The 20207-nt window shown below is 36.1% G+C and overlaps 1 protein-coding gene across 2 annotated transcripts in view; it reads right to left on the bottom strand.

Moving 5' to 3' along the window:
• The window catches only part of LOC117567712 (uncharacterized), a 54749-nt gene that overhangs the window by 19963 nt on the left and 14579 nt on the right, over positions 1-20207 (bottom strand). For both annotated transcript variants that reach the window (XM_034247869.2, XM_034247870.2), the window contains exon 2: positions 17827-18291. In XM_034247869.2, the coding sequence (XP_034103760.1) occupies positions 17827-18291 (465 nt within the window). The remainder of the gene's footprint in view (positions 1-17826; positions 18292-20207) is intronic.

The raw sequence follows: 20207 nt of genomic DNA, 5'->3' as shown, positions 1-20207 counted from the left end.
TCAAAGAAATCATAAAATTTTACAGAAATATTATAATAAAGTGAGTGTTAAACTTGGACCTAATGAATGACTGGCTGATTGAGTTCAAAGTTGGCATACATTATTCATCAGTAATATGCCCTAAATGAATCCGTGTTTACTTTAACGGAATATAGGGGCTAGCTTTTGAGTTTTTCCCCTTAAAGTTTGCAATGTCCTTTAATTGTTTGGCATGTCGCCCACGGCTTGTTTACAGATTGTAAATAGAAAATAAATGGGCCAGCCATCTAATTTTTTATCGCGAATAAAAAGCGACGGACCAAAGTAGAGTGGAGAGAGGAGAAGGATGAGGGAGGTAGGGAGGTAGGGAGGCAAGGAAACTTTGGTGCACAGTTTTCTTCACCTGTCAGCTTGGCTGCCTTTTTGCCATTGCCGTTTTCTTGGCCCAAAGCAGATGTAATTATTTTTAATGAGCACCTGCAGAAATTACACATCAAACATGTTCAGAGAGCGAGAGCAGCCCAGGAAATGGGGAATCGAGGGAGTTACATTAGAAGTGGGGAGGGGAGGAGAGTTGTGAAGGAATGGCCAACTTGTTTATGGCGTGAATGCGAGTGAGTATATGTGGGTCGAGCCTGGACAAAACTCTGTCTTTAAAGCCAAAAGAAAATTTCGAAAATTTGTGCAATCTGGGAGCAAATATTGTGACAGCCGGAATGACTTCATAAGCGAACGAACTTAAAGTCTGTTTTAACTACAACTTAAACAAAAGAGAATGAAAATCACACACACAGAGAGAGAATATGTGATTGCCGGCATGTGTGTGTGTACACTAATTTAAGGCTTGTGTTTTAATTAAAAAGGACAATATATTTGCATGAAAGCGCAGCTGACATCAGGTCATAAGGCAACGCAGGACAACGACAACATCCCCAGGAGCAAAGAGTGATCAGACACACTCACACACAAGACAATACAGCCCGTATGTTGAGGGGGAAAAATCACAAAAATTAAATTGACGGATCGATAAAAAATAAAGCAGAGATTTTCATAAAAATGCGTTTCAATCAAAGGAGGAGCGTATACAGAGCAATCATGTTGCGTAAGCGAAACGTGCGACAGAGCGACAGAGAAATCACGACTATAGCTATAGCTATGGCTATGGCTACATGATGGCCATGATGGTTCGTTCGTTCATGCTGATGATGGCTTGGCCATGATGGCCATGACGGCTGCCCCCGACGAACGATGAATCATCCATGCAGCCAGTTGGCGCCAAATGTCAAAACAATGCAATCCAAGCGTGCCAGCAACAGCAACAACTCACCAAATGAAAGTCAAGCAGGCGAGTCAGAGGTCAGAAGGGGGGAACAACTCACGTGCCGGCATGTAACGAAAATCAAGCGATTACTTCGCAGTAATTACAAATTGGCGGCGACAACATTGCGTATACGCAATGCCACTGTTGCCCCAAAAAGAAGAATAAGAAAACAAGCAAGAAGGCTACAGTCGAGTGTGCCCGACTGTTAGATACCCGCTACCTATTTTGAGTATAAGCAATACCGTACAATACAAATGCTAAAATATAATATTATATATCAAAAGTCATATTTGGTATATTGTTGAAGTAATACATTAGAAATACACCATAGAGGTCAAAGCATACCAGATTGTCAGCCAAAGGAGCTAAGATCCGATTGCACTCAGCTTCTTCTTCTAATTTCTTTAATTTGTATCCGATCAAAACAAATTCTCAGGAATCTAGCTTAAGAATGACGCTTGTTATTCCATTTTTGTCGATTCAAACAAATTCTGTCGAAAAATTATATCTCTATCTCTTATAGTCTTTGAAATCTAAGTTTTCATACGGACGGACGGACAAAGTTAAATACCCTTCTAACCTATAGATAGCGGGTATAAACATGTGCCACGCATTTGATTTTTAGCAAAGCAAAGTGTGTCAGTGTGTGTGTGGGCGAAAAGGGAAAAATAAATTTATTTGCGTGTCAGGCTAAAATGCGAAGCATGGAAACAATAAAATGCCAAACAAGCAGAATGAGTGGAAGCCAAAGAAGAGAAATGGGAAAGGGAAAGGAACAGAGAGAAAGAGAGACAGCACTGTGTTCTGTTGTCCTAAGCAGCTGCAATTAGTGTGGAGTGTTGTTGCTCCTGTTGAGGGTCTAAAAAGGCCTCGGATAAGCTAATAACTTATGTAAATGCTGCTGCTGTTGCTCTTGAAAAGAGAGCGCTGAACACAGGTAGGTAACCAATAAATCGAATCGAAATACATCTCAGATTGTTGCATGTACTCAATTAATGAATTATTTAGGCAAACACTTTAAGTACTTTATGCCGTGATTAAAAACGCAATCAAACACAAACAAATTACATTAAGGATTTATTAAAGTGTTGCCCAAACAAATTAAACGGCAGCGTATCAAATTTCATCGTGCCATTAAATCCCAAATAAATCTGTATTTAATAGTCTAATAATTTGCTCAAATTCATTTAATAATCACAATTGCAAATTGAATGCCGCAGGAGTGAGAAATGATTAAGTGTTAAGCAAAAATTTCGATAAATCAATCTTGGGGGCAATTTCTCAACATTTGCAATTTATTGATAACACATAACATGGAAATAAATAGAAGTGAATCGATCATAAATAAAATAAGCTGCAAGGTAAATCAAGACTTTTTAATTAATATATTGATAATTTGATTACTTTGTTAGAATGAATTTAAAATATAACAAGCAAAATAAGTTCTTAAAATTAAAGAATGAATTATTTCTCGAAAATTCATACAAATAAGTTTTTAAAACAGTTATGTCAAGAAATTGTTTAATCATATGAAACTACAACTTTTCTAACAGCGGCTTGGAAATTTTGTTAAAAATAATTTAAATTATATTTATTTAGAGAAAACAATTAATTTATTTTTTTTGCAAATAACAGTTTTTAGAAGTTCAGGAAGCAAAAAATGAAAATAAAAGAGTTGGTAGGAAATATTTCAATCAAATAAATCTTCGATTTCTCTTAATGTAATTTGAATACATTGTTACAAGGAAGTTTATCTTATGGAATTAAGTTGATAAGAAATATTTGTATTAAATGAAATGAAAGATTGCTATCTTTAACTATTAACTTTATTGAGCGTGTAAAGTTCAAATTTGTAAGAAATATTTGTATAACACCAAATTTTCCTAGTTGAGTAGCTGCTGCCATCAAATTTAGTCACTCATCGATACGAAAGCATCTTTAACACTTAACTTCTTAAGCCAAACTAGAAGCTGTAGTGCTTCATTGGCAGAATCAACAAAAGGCTTATTATATCCTCATCTTTATTGCATTATTGCGTTTTCCTCTCCATTTTACACTTCACTCAATCCCTTTTCCAACCTTCGTTGCTGTCCCTTTTTGCCGGCTGTCTTTTTTGCTCCATTTATTTAATATTTATTTCAATTTTATTTATTTAGAGCGTAGCTCGCAGCGACGCGACGCGGCACAACAAATATAACAAGAACAACAACCACAAAAAGGCGGTACAAGAACAACTAGTTATTACAACAACTGTGGCAACACTTGTGCCACAACACATTCTATGCCGGCACCCAAAAGAAAGGCAAAAAAAAAAAAAACCAGCAAATTGTAGAAGCAACAAACGATGGAAGAAGAGATGAGAAATGGCAACTTTTTAGGGGTGTCTTAGGAAAAGTTGAAAGCTGACACCCGCAAAACGAATTTTTCGGAAGCCAGAGTTGCCAGCTGCTGCCAGAGTGGAGTCTAGAGACTGGGGGTGAATGAGTGTGTGTGAATGGTGGATGGTTTTTTGCTAAAAGGCCAAACTAAAGGTGTTGCGAATATGTGTGTTTTCTAAAGTGCTTAAATTGCAGCAAGCCAAAATCAGTTTGTGTATCAGTTCTCGAGGTGTTAGTGTGTGTGTGGAGGGCAGAAGATCGAACAAAGTTGTTTTTTTCTTTTTTTGTAGTAGTTATGCACAAAACTGCTCGGCAAAGTGATAATGCGCACAAAGTAAATGCAAAGGTGCAACAAAAGCAACAACAACAACAACATCAGATGTAAGACTTTTACACTAAACAACAAAGTTAAGCTGGGCAGCAACAGCCCTGGCAAGTTTTATGACTGCAGCAGCAGCACACAGGAGGAGTTGAAACAACAAAAAGCAACTGGGTACGAAATGTTACACAATCCGCACGTGCAACACGGCGTATGCACAATGCGTGGCATGAAACGAGTAATGTGGGAAATGTTGTAAGTCGTAAGTCGAGGTCATGTTCTCCTCTCTCTCTCTCTCTCTTTCACGCGCTCGCTCGCTGTGGGCTCCCAGCATGCCGATAAATTTGTATAACGCTTAAGTGCAAAAGACGGGATAAATGCAAAATATAAATATGAGAAATTCCTAAAGCAACAAAAAAAGAGAGAAAAAAACTAAACCAAAGGCTCATAAAGTGCGGAAAGTTATGGATTTGGCAGAAATATTGCGGAGATGTATGCTCCATATACGAGAGAGAAGTAGAGCATGCAACAAGAGTTATGATTATGCAGCAAGGTCCTTGCTGCAAGGACTTTGCTGAGGCCAATACATGACAAATAATGGCAATGACTTTTGATGAAGACAAATGCAAAACACTATGCAGAGAGTTATGAGAATATAGGCGCACAGAACAGAATCTACAATATGCCTAAAACAATTATGGAATGGAAAACATATTACAGTTTTAGCAAAGGAATTTATGGCTATAAATATACATTTTATATATAAACATAGAATATGTAGGAAAAGTATTTAAAACTTGACAATTTGAAGAACAATTATATATGGAAAATATAATTACAAGTTTTAGCATAATTATTTATTGCTATAGATACAAATTTTATGTAAAATCACAAGATATGTTTGAAAAGTTTGGGCTGTTGTAGGGAGTTGGAAAATATAAAAAATTATTGTTGTATTGTCATAAGCATTTATTGCAGCGGATAAAGATCCCATAAATTAAGAGCTTAGAAAATATATAAAAATATTATTATGCGAATTTATGGCTTCACATTAAAGTTCCACACATGCTCAAAATAAATAATAATATATTTATTCCAATTTATTGCTCGACATTGAAATGCCAAATATGCTCAACAGATATATTCTAACAATAAAGGAAAAATATTGACAGTTGTTGAAGTTATTGAGTAGTATTGAAAATATGCAGTGGTAAAAAAAAACAATTAAGCACAAGCCAAAATAAATACAAGTATTATTTTATGATAGGAATTTATTTCTAAACATAAGAAAACTAAATCGTCTTAAAGAGGAATCATAATTTGCGGAGATTAAAAAAAATATAGAAAATAAATAAAAATGTGATTAGAATTCGTTTATTTACTTAAAGAAACTCATTGTTTCAGTAGTTGATAATAAAATAGATAAATAAAAAAAAATAATATTCTATGATATGAATTTAAAGCTGAACACATTTAAATATTCTATATAAGAATTTCAATACATATTTAACTGTTGCCGGAGTTGGTATTCGTAAAATAAGCAGACGTAATGAACATAAAGCACATAAGAAATAAATACAAATAAGATAAGAATTTCTTTTCAAATTTGTATTCATTAAATTTTCAACACTTTTGTCCTGCTTTTCCTTAGATTCAAAACCATTTAAAAAAAATGCCACCCCTTAATTTATGTTTACTTGCTATGGCAAACAACTTAAGGTTGAGGGTTTTTGATTCCGAAGTTTATTGCCCAAGTTATAATATGGCTAAGAACTGGAAGATTACGCATGGAGTGATGAAAGTGTTTTGGAACTTTGCGTTACAAATGGCACTTAACCCGAATGGCAATGGGCAGCGACAACAACACTCAGCATGGACACTCGAATATGGGCTCTCAGCATGGACTCGGACTCGAACGCGGACGCGGAGTCGAACAAATGGACAGATGGACGGACAGCCAGCCAAGCAGGCGAACAGGCGTCACTGTGTTCGAGGAGCGAGCGCTTTAGATTGATTTATGTAAATGATTTGCCACACTTTGCGTTACATAATAAATGGCGCAACGGCAAACGTGCACGGACATGGAACATGGAACGTGAACGTGAACTGCTGCTACGAAGAAAACTAATAAAAAAAAAGTAAAGTATAGTAAAGTAAAGTAAAAGACAAAACAAACGAGGCGATAGCAAAGCGATAAGACAAACTCTGAGAGTACCGCGTAGCATCGAAGGAGTACTGCAGCTGCTTTTGACTGACGTTTGGATTTTTGCATGCCACTTAAGTCGACTATCCGGTGAGAGTTGAGAGACACAGACAAAGACAAAGCCAAAAGCGGAAGAGGCAGACAAATGATATATGGCCGATTTGCGTGGCTGACTTGGTTGCCTGGTGTGTTACACTGAGCCAATCTAATGTGCATACATCAAGTGCGCAAAATACATATCGATGCTGCTCTTCAACAAAATATTACGCATACGTCGTGTTAAGCTTGACAAATGGTCGAAAAAATAAGGAAAGTTATGTGTGTGTGTTGACAACATTTGATTTAAGAACAGTGAAATGTTACGCATATTGCAAATTAAAATGCTGTCGGACTAATGGTGCGAGCCAAAACTCATTTCAAACAGTGCGGAGCAGTCAGCGCACATGGCAACAGCCACAAACAAATACTTTTACCCCGCTCTCCCTCTCTCTCTCTCTCTGTCTCTTCACGGTTTTCGAAAACTTCAAAATGAAAATTGCATAACTGCAGGGAACGAGCTAGCACTCAGACTGTTGGTTGGCTGGCACTTGAGGGTCTGCAACAGCAACACCAACCGACGGGGCATATTAAAGTTTTATGTGGCCTGCGTTGTAAACTGCACACACCACACTCTAATGCCACACACACACAGACACACACAGAGAGTCACATGTGTGTGCAACACTCATAGATATGTATATTTTGTATATTTTTCATTTTAACATTTTTGTTTGGTTTTCAGCTTTCACAGTTTTCGAGCAAAAATCTAAAATTGCTTTGCGCACGTGTCGTGAAATTGTTGATGTTTGTATTTTGTGAATGCCAATGTGTCGGTGTAGCATGCAACATGCATGCCACTAGGCCTTTATATTTGTTGTAACAGCTTGCAACTCTTTCTCTCTCTGTATGCTGCTCAATTGCATTTTACTGTCAACAGTTAGCCAAATGGGTGAAACGGTTGAAGGGAAGGGAAGGTGACTCATCAAAAGCCTGAATAGGTTTTATGGTTTAGAGCCTAAGCTGTAGGCCAAGACCAGCGGGAGCACCGAGCAATCAATCGCTTTTCAAAATTCCAAACATAAAATGCCACAATTTTCGCTGCAGAAATGTTAATTGAAGCTACGTTTATTTATGATTTTGAGGAATTTCTTTTCAATAAAAATGAATTAAATAGAAAATGATAAGCTTACAAAAAATGTTATTTAAATTGAATTTTCATAAATTCTTATCTTTTTTCTTTTTTTAAGTTTTGGCCTTAAAAGTTTGATGAATTTCGATTGAAAAAAATATAGAAATATAAAATAATACAAAGCAAATAATTTTAATTAAATTTGCCAGCATGAGATAACTTCATGTATTTGTTCTATTTATACCCGCTACCCATAGGGTAGAAGGGTATTATAACTTTGTGCCGGCAGGAAATGTATGTAACAGGTAGAAGGAGGCATCTCCGACCCTATAAAGTATATATATTCTTGATCAGCGTCAACAGCCGAGACGATCTGGCCATGTCCGTCTGTCCGTCTGTGTGTCTGTCCGTCTGTCCGTCCGTCCGTATGAACACCTAGATCTCAGAGACTATAAGAGATAGAGCTATAATTTTTTTTCGACAGCATTTGTTATGTTTGCACGCAGATCAAGTTTGTTTCAAATTTTTGCCACGCCCACTTCCGCCCCCGTAAATCAAAAAAATCGAATAACAAGCGTAATTATAAAACTAGAATTGCGAATTTTGGTATATACAATAATAAGTATAGTATTTATGATTCCTGAAAATTTGGTTGCGATCAGATAAAAATTGTCGAAGTTATTAAAGAAATACTTTTGTATGGGCAAACACGCCTACTGACTAGGGGTCTAATATACCATTTGGTATTTTTAGTGTTTTTAGTATATTTGGTATATTTTAATAATAATACCCCAAAATATATTTTTAGTATTTTTGTAGTATAATTGGTATGTTTTAAGAATAATACCGCAAAATATATTGCTTTTATTCAAAATGGGTAGCGGGTATCTCACAGTCGAGTACACTCGACTGTAGCTTTCTTACTTGTTTTGAGGTTACTACTAAGTTTGCCATCCAATTTTATTGTTATTCTATTGTTGAGTATTATGTATTATCCATTTCTTTGAATATTCAACTGTATTTTCCCTTGCTGAGTTATGCTGAGTTAGCACTTGGTACACTGCCAAGAAGTTCCCGCTTCTTAATGAAGTTATTTTTAGGAACTTTCAATTACCGCAATATATAAATTTAAGAAATTAAACTTGCACATAGTTTTTATTAATGTATCACCATAAAATTCTCAGAATTGCATATTAATGTTCTGTTTTTGAATGTACTATCTATTTCTTTAAATTTTATTATTTTTTCATATTCGACTGTAATATTCATAATGTTATATATTATTGTTACTCTATTGATGAGTGTACTATATTTCTTCGTAGGTTTAACAAAATTTTTCTTGCTTCAAATTGGCTACATTTTGGTGAGTTTGCTCTTGGTACAATTTTGTGTCTCTTTTGAAGCTATTTTCAAGAAATTCAATTGCCGCAAAATGAAAATTTTAAATATCAAATTTGCAGAAATTTAGTTAACTTTCGTCGGCTTGAAATTTTCATAACGGCAAAGAATTTTTTTTATTTTTTATCAGCATGAGTTTTTTATATCTAAATATTATTTTTATATATTCTGTGTACTCTTTCTTTTTCTTCAAATATTAATGTTATACTATTGCTGTATGTACTCTCAATTACCTTAAATATTATGGTTATTCCATTTTTGAGTATAGTATCTATTTCTTCGTATATTCAACAGGATTTCTCTTGCTTCGAATTGGCTACATTTTGTTGAGTTAGCTCTTGGTACAGTGCCAGGCATAAGTTTTGTGCTCACCCTTCACTTTTTGGAGTGCCAGAGCAGCTGGCGTGTGTTTTTGGCATGCAAAACACAATCGACCCACACTTGACCCCACTTAACAGTCAGAATCTCAGTTATACCCACACTTAACCGCACGACTTAAATAGCTCTTAAACTAACTCTCCCCCTCTTGCCATTTGCCTATCTGCTCTCAACTTCCGGCTAAATATAAAACCCCAAAAAAAGCAACAAAAAGAAAAACCGAAACTAGTTACTCGTTGAAGTAGAGAAGAGAGTTTTATATTGTTGCTTTTATCATGATTGATACACTTGGATACTACTTGGATTCAGGCTAATTGCACAAAAATATGAGGTGCACATGCTTCGAGGGTTGCAAAGCCCATTAAATTCAGCATAAGGGTGTAAGGTATGTATGTATGTATGTATGTATACATATACATATATATAGCACCAAGGAAACTGGCTACGCCGCCACCGACACGGGCACGGACACGTAAAATACACGGATACGGAAACGGGCATGGACATGGACAACGTCGATGACGACGTCGACTACGACGGCAACTCCAACCCTGGTCGCGCCGGTCCGCTGGAAAGTGGCGCCAACATTTTGCGCTTGGCGCAGACATTAAAATGCTTAAAATATCGATTTGTTAAGCACAAATGAAATACCGTCCAGGTCCCTTACAACAAACAAAAGAGCCAAAAAAGCAACAGTCTGCCACTTAAAAGGGAAAAAGGCATAACAAGTCGTTAGGCCAACGAGCTAAGCGATGGTGACTAGCTGATGCTCTAACTGAAGCTAGAAAAGGCTGCTTAATCATAATTGGAATGTTATATTTAAATATTTAAAACGAATAATGCCACAAAATATATAAACTAATTGTTTCTGCTACTTATCATATTACTGGGCCATTAAACTGTGATTATTTTATTTTCCTATTTCTTAGCATAAAATAAAATCTGAATTATAATAATTCATTTTCACAATTATAAAGCTTATAAAGTCAGCAACTTAATTTCAAATTATACGCAACAATTTTCATTGCCATCTTTTCCATAATTGATATGATAAGCTGCACGCATTTATCACATTAAATTTAGTGGCAGCCAAATTAGCAAATGAAAATTAAATGAGCAGCTATTAATAGCACTTCAATATATATCTGCTGCAACTATTTGATTTTCTTACTTTATCACCTATGCAAGTTTCTAGCCAATTGCCATTTAAATCCAGGGAAGCAAATTCATTGCAGTGCCGAAAAGTATGCTATAAAATTTCATCGAAATACTTGCTAAATGCCAATTCAATGGAGTTGGGTATCTGATAAGATGGCACTCTAGTTCCAACTCCTTTTCGATTACAGAGTACGACGACGCATTGGTGTAATTCTGTTTAATGTTCGTGCGCAGAGAAATTCGAAGAGAGATAGAGAGAGAGAGCAGTGCAATAAAAATGAAAAGGGAATTGAACTGAAATAAAATGGGAGATGGAAAAGCGCAGAGAAGAGCAAAACATTTGCCTTATGTGTTACATAGTAAATAACATAGTCGTTATTGCCTTTAACAGCACATGTAAAGACTGTGGCATAAAAAATGGGAGCCACAGAACAATGGCCGCTGTCTATCCACATCTGTATGTGTGTGTGTTTGTAATATGCAAATGTATGCGTATAGGTAGACATTTATAGACCAGAAGTTTGGTCGAATGTACATCAGGTTGTGTGTGTCCTGCATGGTTGCCTTGGTTTTATTTACTCGCTTTTCCCCCTTCTCACTCTCTCTCCCTTTTTTCCCCTCTCGCTCTCACTCTCTCGCTTCATTGGCATTCTTTGCTTTCGTTTTTGGTAATTTTTGAATTTTTTTTTCAGCCAACCGCTTAACAATTTTTTGTTGTTGTACCTTTGCAAAAGACAAACACAGAAAAAAACAATGGACGATTCATATCATGGCCGAAAACATCAGCTCTCAGGTCTGATTTTCCTCGCTGTTATTGCTGTAATATGAAACAATTTCTCGTTCGGTTTTTCTTTCTTTACCAACTGTTCAACTGTTTCAACTTTTTGAATGGTTCGTTCGTTCGTTACGTTTTGCTTGATGTTGTTCTTTTTTTTTTTTTTGGTATTTGTGTGTGAGTTCTGCTTGCATTTTTGGCCGCATATTTTCCGGCTCTGTTGTTGTTTTTTGCTTCATTTGACATGCAACCGGAACCATTTCAATGTTTGTGCAGGGAAATTAAAAACAATGTGTGTGTGTGCATTTCAGGTGGGATTAGATGTGCTACGTGTATTGTATTGCATGTTGTTGTCTTTGCTTTAATTCATTCTCGAATGCACACAAAAACAAATAGTCTATGCAGATTTACACGATTGTTCATAGTTATGACGCTTAGATGATAGCTTTATTACTAATCCAGCAATTGCCGGCTGACGGCAAACTGAATGTTTAATTCAAAACTGAAATTGATACTCTGCAAAGACATTTATTGCGCTCAGAGTGAGTGACAAAAGGTGCTTAAACACTTGATAGTTTGTTTATAAGCTGATTTTATTTTTGGGATATGCAAGCTCACCTTTTACCCTCGTCAGCTTATCGATTAGTCGACCTGTTGAAGCACATTATTTGTTATTGAAAATTCAAATTGTTTTTAGTCCCATCTTGGCATTAAATTGACGCCTCGATATATTTTTGTCTCAAAGAGCAAATGGCGCGCCGCACAAAATCCCAGGCCTACATCATTCAAGACGCTAAGACCATCAGTCAACAAAACGAACGCAGCCACAGAGCAGCCACACACCCACACACAGACACACATTTGAAGCCAAGAACTAAGCCTCGCCCGTGTGCTTAGTTTTGGCGGCAACCACATCAGGCAAATATGTAAATAACTTTTAAGAAATTAAGCACACAGGCCCCAAAACAAGCAGCCAAAAGCGACGCCTAAGCCCAGACGAGCGACGAGTGCCGAGAGCCAAGTTGAGCCGGTAGTCTACTTGAGTTGTGGTGTCGAGTTAGCGCAGAGTGGGAGGGAGACAAACACAGGCCTACAATGCAATCACTTATACGCACCGTTGGACAGACGAGAAGGAACGAGAAGGTGTCCCAAAAGTTCTGGGCACGCATTGAAATGGAACTGACAACACACAGTGCACAAGGCAAGAAAAGTGAACAACGCCAGGTACTCAAAAGCAGCTTGCCACAAGCTACGTAACATTAATTACACACACTTTCTGCTATGTCTGTCTATATTCATACGACTAACAGCAAAAAAAGACACCTGAAGTCTTTTCGCTCTCTCTCTTAAGAACAGCTGCAGGAAAGGAAGCGCCAAGCTGACGCGTCATTGTATTCGTATTTGTTGTCTGCTGCAAAGGGAATGGGAATGAGAGCGATATTTGCGATTGCCACGTGAACTCGGGCTTCGCCGGCATTTTATCTGCTCCAATTGCAGCGCTCGGGGCGCATCGCTAAGAGCCGCAGCATATTTACAATTACTCGGCATTTAATGCAAGTGGGAATTACAATGGACGGGGATAGCACGGCGTCGGTTGGCGCATCGCTTGGTATGAGCCTGGAATGGAAATGGGAAACACGCTGCCGGTTGCCGGTTGCTGCTCGGCATTGCTATGAAAACGAAGGGGAGCCAGAAAGCTTTTCAAATATTCGAACAAGCCAGAGAATATGGCATAACGAGAGCGCAGCGTATTATGCATCCTGTCCAATACCCAGCAAGTGCTTGAGCTCAACAAGGCATATTGCGTATACTTGATATTTGTCAAGCACTTTTGTCAAGCATTTTATTTTGCATATAATTCGGTCCATCAAACTCTGTCGGTAAATGAATTTTATATGCATATACATAAATGTATAAGTGTTTATAATACAGCAATATTATTAACAATTCATTTAGTAAGTAATATTAATTAATTGAAGTATTCTCCCTGCTAATAAAATTGGAATTTATGAATGCATTATAAAGCCTTTAATTTAATTCATCAATTACTAAATTCTTAATATGGCATACACTTGTGAAGTCCTTAAGTCAAGGATATTAGTTTGCACAAAAATAAATCGTAGAAACTCTGAGTGGAAGTATTTATTAGTTTATAGTTTAGCATGTTTTTCACAATTTAAATTTTCCTCCTCTTTGCTACTAATATTCGTTTATTGATCAAGCTATTATTTAATATGAGCTCAAAAATAAATTTAAAGTATGCTTGATATTTGTCAAGCACTTTAGAAAAGCATTTTATTTTGCACATAAATCAATCAAACAAATTCTGAGAGAATAAATTAATATGCATTTAGTTTAAGTGTTTATAATACAGCAACATTATTAAGGATTGAAATAATCTACCTTCTCTAATCTAACAACTCATTTATTTAATAAATAAATCATTAATAGCTAAAGTGTTTCTTATGTAGCAACATTATAATTAAATGAAATATTTTTTCTTTATTTTTGCTTTTATGAATTATTTATTAAGCCTTTAATTGAATTATTTAATGCGCTTACTTGATATTTCTGAAGCACTCTAGACAAACATTTTATTTTTAATAGAGGAATCTATCAATATGATGTGACTTTATAAATCAATATTATTCACAATTTAAATATTTATTTATTATATTAAATCTAGTATTTAATACTACATTCAATGGAAAATAGAGACCTTCGACTTTCTTTAAAATAATAAATAACCTTGTTGCTGTTTAATTGTTTTAATTCATTATTAATTTATTATTCAACAAAAATACTTTATTAACAACCTCAATGAACTTGACTTTCACTTAGCAGTAATCAGCTGCTCGAAATCGAATATTAGACAGCTAAAGTTGAGCTTGCCATATTTAATTTAATGACCTTAGTAACATTGGCTTAAATAATATAAATAATTATTTACAACTTAGTTAATTTATGGCGATAGGTAAACTGTCATCATTGCTCTGGCTACATTTAAAGGTAGTATAAGCTTCCACACAATTATTTTCCACTATTGGCATATGCTGCTGTTAATTTTCGCGCAGTCAATAAAGCTCTTGACTTTAAGCACCTTTTACTCGATGCTATGGCAAGTGCTTACTGCAAGCCTTAAGAACAGGGTATTTGATGGTAAGCCTTTATCGACTTTATCGCTGTGCCATTCAGTAAACAATAACAGCACACAACAACAAGAACATCAAGAACAAGAACACAAACAACAAGTAGAGCAATAGCAACAAACGCTCAAGGATGGCAAAGCGATTACAGGATCACGGACTGTGGACGACGCGTCTCGTCGTTGCAACGGCGACGGCAGCGGTGAAACGATGCCACGGCATACGGCTAAGTGTTTTGCAACGGAAATGCCGAGCTATCATGCAAAAAGCCACCGGCAGATTAACGAACCATGGCCAGGGCATGCCAAGGTACCAACAAGCACCAAGCACAACAGCACAGACACACAGAGAAACGAAAAGTTGGCTATGGCGGTTGGGTATTTTGAGCATGATGGAGAGAGAATTCGCATTGGCACGTGACGCAGCGACAGTCCATGACCAAGTGCTGATTTTTCATCCAGCTAAGCGCGCGTCGAGCTGGCAAAACAGGAGGGGAATAACAGGGAATAAAATGGAGAAGAGAAAAAACGAAATGAAACGACAAAAGGTTATTGACATTGTCGCCAGCTCCCAAACACAGAGCGCAGCAGGCAGACAACAAAAGGGAGCACAAAAAACACGACAGCAACAGAAAGCCAAAAAATCAGAGAGAATGTGAGGGAAAATGGACAGAAATGAAAGAACTGCAATCAGCGAAAATCCAGATACGCTTGCCAAGAAATTCACATATCTATAGACAATTGTATATTGGCTGGACTTTCAAAATGTCATTTGAGCTACTCACGAATGCATTTTATTGGATAATAAAATATAAAGTTAAGCGTGATGCAAAAATATTTAGAAAATGTAAAAAGAAACTTATTCATATATTCCACAAGAAAATATAAACTCTTAGAGTAATGTAAAAATGTAAAACATTATATAAAATATAAGAAAATGTACTTTTTATGTAAAATAAAAATATGTAACTAATCATTTGATATACATATTTAAAAATAAATTGTAAACTCCACAAGTATCGTAAAAATATATAAAAATTCGTTATATATATGTAATAAATAAACTATAATACTCAGGAGTGTTATAAAGCTGAGTAACAATTTGTGTATAGTCAATAATCAATAAGAGATAAGCTTTGGAAGTAATGTAAAAATGTATAAAAAATTCGTCGATATAAAAGTAATTCATAAAGATTAAAGTAATAAAATATAATTTTTTTAAGTAAAGTGAAAATTCATAAAAATAGTTTGACATAATATATATAAAAATGTACAAAAAATCTTGTATCTTTAATCAGTATTAATGCACAAATGTATACAAATCTTTTGCAATAAATCCTTCGCATCTCCCTCACAAGAATCAAGTTGCTCCCTTTACTCAAAAGAGTATTTGACTCCCATCACGTTGCGTTGCATTGACAGGGAAAACAACGGCAAATGCGTGGAAAATGCCAAGCTGTGGATGTTTTTAAAAGGTGGAAATGCCTTTCGAGTATTAATTTGCGCAAACACTTGAGCTGAATGAAGGCACAAAAGGAATGAAAACAAGTTAATAAAATAGCTGCAGCTGGCGTTCGTTCGTTTGTCTTGTTCCTGTTCCTTTTGCCTTGTTCCTGTTGCCTTGTTGCTGTTGCACAATTCGCTCGATTGTGTCGCCAAGTTGGAGAAGCAACATTAACCATTATCCTCCACCCACTACCTGCAAAAAGCGTTCAACTCACTTTGGCCAATGGGTCACTAATTGTTGGCAACAACGGGCTATCGCCTGTACAAACAAACTCGACTCTTCGAATGCGTTAAAAGCTTCCTCCTGCCACCTTCTCCGTTGTGTTCTTATTGCCCAGTTTCTACCTCACAATTACTTGGCGAGCTCAAGTGCATTTAGCCCGATGGCGTTTTACTGTTTGCCTTAATTGAAAACTTTTGCGCAGATATTTTTCGTGTTTGCAGTCGAATATACTATATACTGTTTTTGTATATAGTATATACAAAAAAACAAAAGTGAATTGGAAAAGTTTCTAGTTTTTAACGCTTTGCCGCCTTGCATTTGTTTAGCTCTACTGAGCGACTTTGAGCGGCTTAAAGTTTCAGCGACCAATTCAAGCCTTTTTACCACCTCTCAGCAACTTCCGCAACACCCCGCCTCCCCCTCGAATTTAAAAGTTGCCCCGCCAATTAGTTGGGTTGCATTTGCAGCATGGGGCAACAAACGAACAACAAACAGTAACTACGGTAATTCCGAACTGCGAACTGCGACGAACTCGAACTCAAACTCGATGCTGCTGCAGTTCTACAAAAGCGCATTACAATTTGGCTGCTGTGCTGACAGCTTTTTGCACACCGAAAACTTATTGGAAAAAACATGAGAATTGTTTCGTATTTTTGGCCAATACTCACACGAATTAGCTGAACATGTGTAAAAGTCCGAAGGAACATTGAACAACAAGCAAAAGCATGAGCAACAAAATTCTATCAATTATCTAAGTTGTCAAGTGTTTTAGAAAATACATTCCAAATACGACATTTTTCAAGTAGTTTTACAATTTTTATAATAACCCTGCAAGTTATTAATTGAAGTCGTGTTCAAGAGTTGCAAAAATTAAGAGTCACAAAGAGGTCATTGCATGGGGCCAAAGGATGCTTGACCCCAACGACTTTTGTGTGTGCGGAAGTTGAGTCAGCACAAGTTGCATTTGCTTCGGAATCAACTTTTAATGGACAAAGTGATAGAACTATCAATGGTAGGTGGCGCACAGACGATTGACAAATAAACAGATAAATGGAAATACTTCAGACATTGTGACTACATGGTAAATATTTTTCCAAATATATTGACAATGCAATTAGAGGAAGACTTCACAGGGAGATAGGTTAAATTTCTTTAAGGAATGTGAAAATAATAGAAATTTATAAATTCAACTATACTATCGATATAATTATCGATATTTTGTACATCGATTGAGAGATTGGGAGAATATTGAAAATATAAAGTTATTTGCTTTATTAATTTGCTTATCTTATTAAAGAGTTAACACAGAAAAGTATCAATAGTAAATATTGATAAGAAACAAAAAGGATCGGTATATCGATAGTAATCGATAGTACTTATTTTTTGATAATGAATGAATGTAGCAAAAATTGAAATAATATTTGAGCGAAACTGTTGTAGACTATACATATACATATATAAGAATGTAAGATAGTAAAACTGATATTACTATCGATATTTTAGGAATGTTAGTAAGCAACTTCGATAGTTTTATCATTAGTCGATAGAACGCAACTTCGATAGTTTTCTCTTAAACTTCTAAACAAGTTGCTAAACAAAAAAGCGAGCACCACTTTTTGCTGCTGTTTAGAAACTTTTTAAAATCAGTTGTTGTCCAATCACATCTGTGCAAGTTTCAAGGTCTGCAAAGTTTGTCAAACTTTGGCAACACTACACATTATGCAAGAGCTCTAGAGTACTTAACTAAGTCGCAACTAAGCTCGTCTGTCAACTTTAGTGGGAACCAACACAGCACATAGAAAGTAGAATCGACTAAGTACGGAACACGAGTATTGATAAAGTTTCAGTTGTTGGTAAAAAGTATTTAGTACTCACAATTTCCCGCTGCAGCTTGGCAATGTTGAAATTGGCCTGAGCCAAGCGAACGCTAAGCGTTGCCACATCGCTGGTGAGCTGCGCCCGTTCATTTGTATTGCGATCGACGAGCTTGAGCATTTTATCCTCGAGACTTTGATTCACTTTCTGGACACGTTTATGCGATTCGTACAATCGATCGTATTTATCCTGCCACGCAATCACACTATCCTCGAGCTCCACTTGACGTTCCGTCTCACGTAAGCAAGCTGTTTCCAATGCGTACAATTGAGTTTGCTTCTCGAGCAGCGCCTGTTGCAGTTGCTCAATTTCTGTGCTGGACGTGCTGGAGGTGGGCGTGGCTGTTACAACTGCTGTCGCTGTCGCTGTCGCTGCTTCTGCTGCCGCTGCTGCTGCTGCTGCTGCAACTGTTGCTGATGTGTCTGGTGTTGTCGGAGCACCCGCTGTGAGCGCATCGGTGGTCGTCTGCAATTGAATGAATGTCACGGTAAATAACGTAAAATAAAACTCAATTTATGAAGGCAAAATGTGCAATTTTTGTAATTAATTTTGCTTCCGTCTCCGGCATCAACAACAGCATTCAGCTTCAGCGCATACCGGACGCAAGTGTCACACAATTTCGACTGCAAAAATGCTACTAAAGTCATGACACAAACACTGCCCAGAGTGGGAGGCAAAGAGAGAAAGAGAAGAAGAGAGAGAGCGCGCGCTTAATGGCAGCATCCAGTCATGCTATTGTGCTTATTACAAGCGGATCTTTTGGAAAAAATATAAATTAAAAAGCGTGTAGCATGTGCTCATATCATAAAACTGCACGTCATGCTCATAAATGCTACGTAAAGCCAAACAGAGAGGCATTAAAAGAGATAGAGAGTGAAAGACAGATAGTAAGAGCGGGAGAGCTACAGATCGGGTTGATAACTTGTGGGGGGAGTAAACGGTGAAGAGCGCACTGATAACACGCTATGGATTTCAGCTCAGCTCCGCACAAATCAACAGGGCAGCATCTGCTGTTCTTTTTTACTTTACACAACAGAGATAAGACAATAAAGTAGTAAAGTATTAAAGAGAAAATAATGATTGACAAGCAGATACCTTAGAGTGTAATTCAATGAATTAAAATCATGATCATTAAGAATTAAGATAGATTGATGAACTGAGTTGAGTATATGTTAATGTTGTGGAATTATTATTTTTACATAACTTATAACTACGGATTTTTAAAATAAAATACTAAAGAATTTTTGTATGATTAAAACTTAAAAAACTTCGCCAGTTTTTTCAAAGAATGATATTTATTTTAACCATTATTTAAACTAAATATAAATCATCCTTACAAAATATAATAAAATACTGCATAGCAAATATTATAAGTATTCTGTAATGATAATCTTTATTAAATTAATTAATTAATTTTTTATATTGTTCATTTTATATTATATTACCTATTTTATACATTTTATTTCTCCTACTTATGTAATTTATTCTTTTGATTCTTTTTTTATATTTATGGTTTTTAGTTTATTTATTTTATTAACCTAACTTTATCTTGTAACTCTCTTACAGAGTATTAAATGCGCACCCTATACAAATGTTAATCAGCTGCTGTTCTGAGGGCAGCAAAAAGAATAATGCTCTCTCCCCCATATTCTCTAAATTAACCACACAGTTTGCATAGGAGGTCATCTGCTGATAACCACAACAACAGACAGACCAAAAGAGAGTCAGCGAAAGAGCGGAAAAGCAGTAGAGAGAAGAGCGATAACGAGATCACACTAAGCAGAGAGTAAAACTCTCTCAGATAATGTAATGATTGTTCATGTAAATTTGTAAAGTAAAATAATAAAACTCATTATGAAACATGAAATTAATGACCTCATGGAAATGTTGTAATATACGTCAATTAAATAACGTAGTTATCCAATAAAGTGGTTCAATTAACAGAGATCAGAATTCGACACTCATTATTTAATATAAATGTAATAAGAAATTATAATTAAATTTAATAATAAATCAGTTAATTAGTAAAGACAACTAAAAGCTTTGCAATATAGCCGCCAAAGTTGCTATCGAAATCATATATCAATTTCATTATTATCTTGTTAGAGGCATGATCTGAGCAGAGCTGCAAAAGAGAAGCGCGACAGCAGGCGTGAGGCTCCAATCAAAGTGCAAACTACGTGCATATGTGTGAGTGTGTGTGTGTGCTTATAGCTATCTCTATGTAAGTGTGTGTGTGTGTGTATGTAATTGGATTAAGTTGACAGAAAACAACAAGAAGAGCAACCAGAACGTTGCCAGCTAAAACTTTGTCTTTGGTTACAGTCACAGACAACGAGAAGCCTCAACAGAATGTGTGTGAGAGAGAGACACACACAGAG

Source organism: Drosophila albomicans, chromosome 3, assembly GCF_009650485.2.
Source record: "Drosophila albomicans strain 15112-1751.03 chromosome 3, ASM965048v2, whole genome shotgun sequence".
NCBI classification, from domain to species: Eukaryota; Metazoa; Arthropoda; class Insecta; order Diptera; family Drosophilidae; genus Drosophila; species Drosophila albomicans.
Note: the sequence above shows the minus strand (reverse complement) of the source record. Positions and strands in the feature narration are given on the sequence as shown.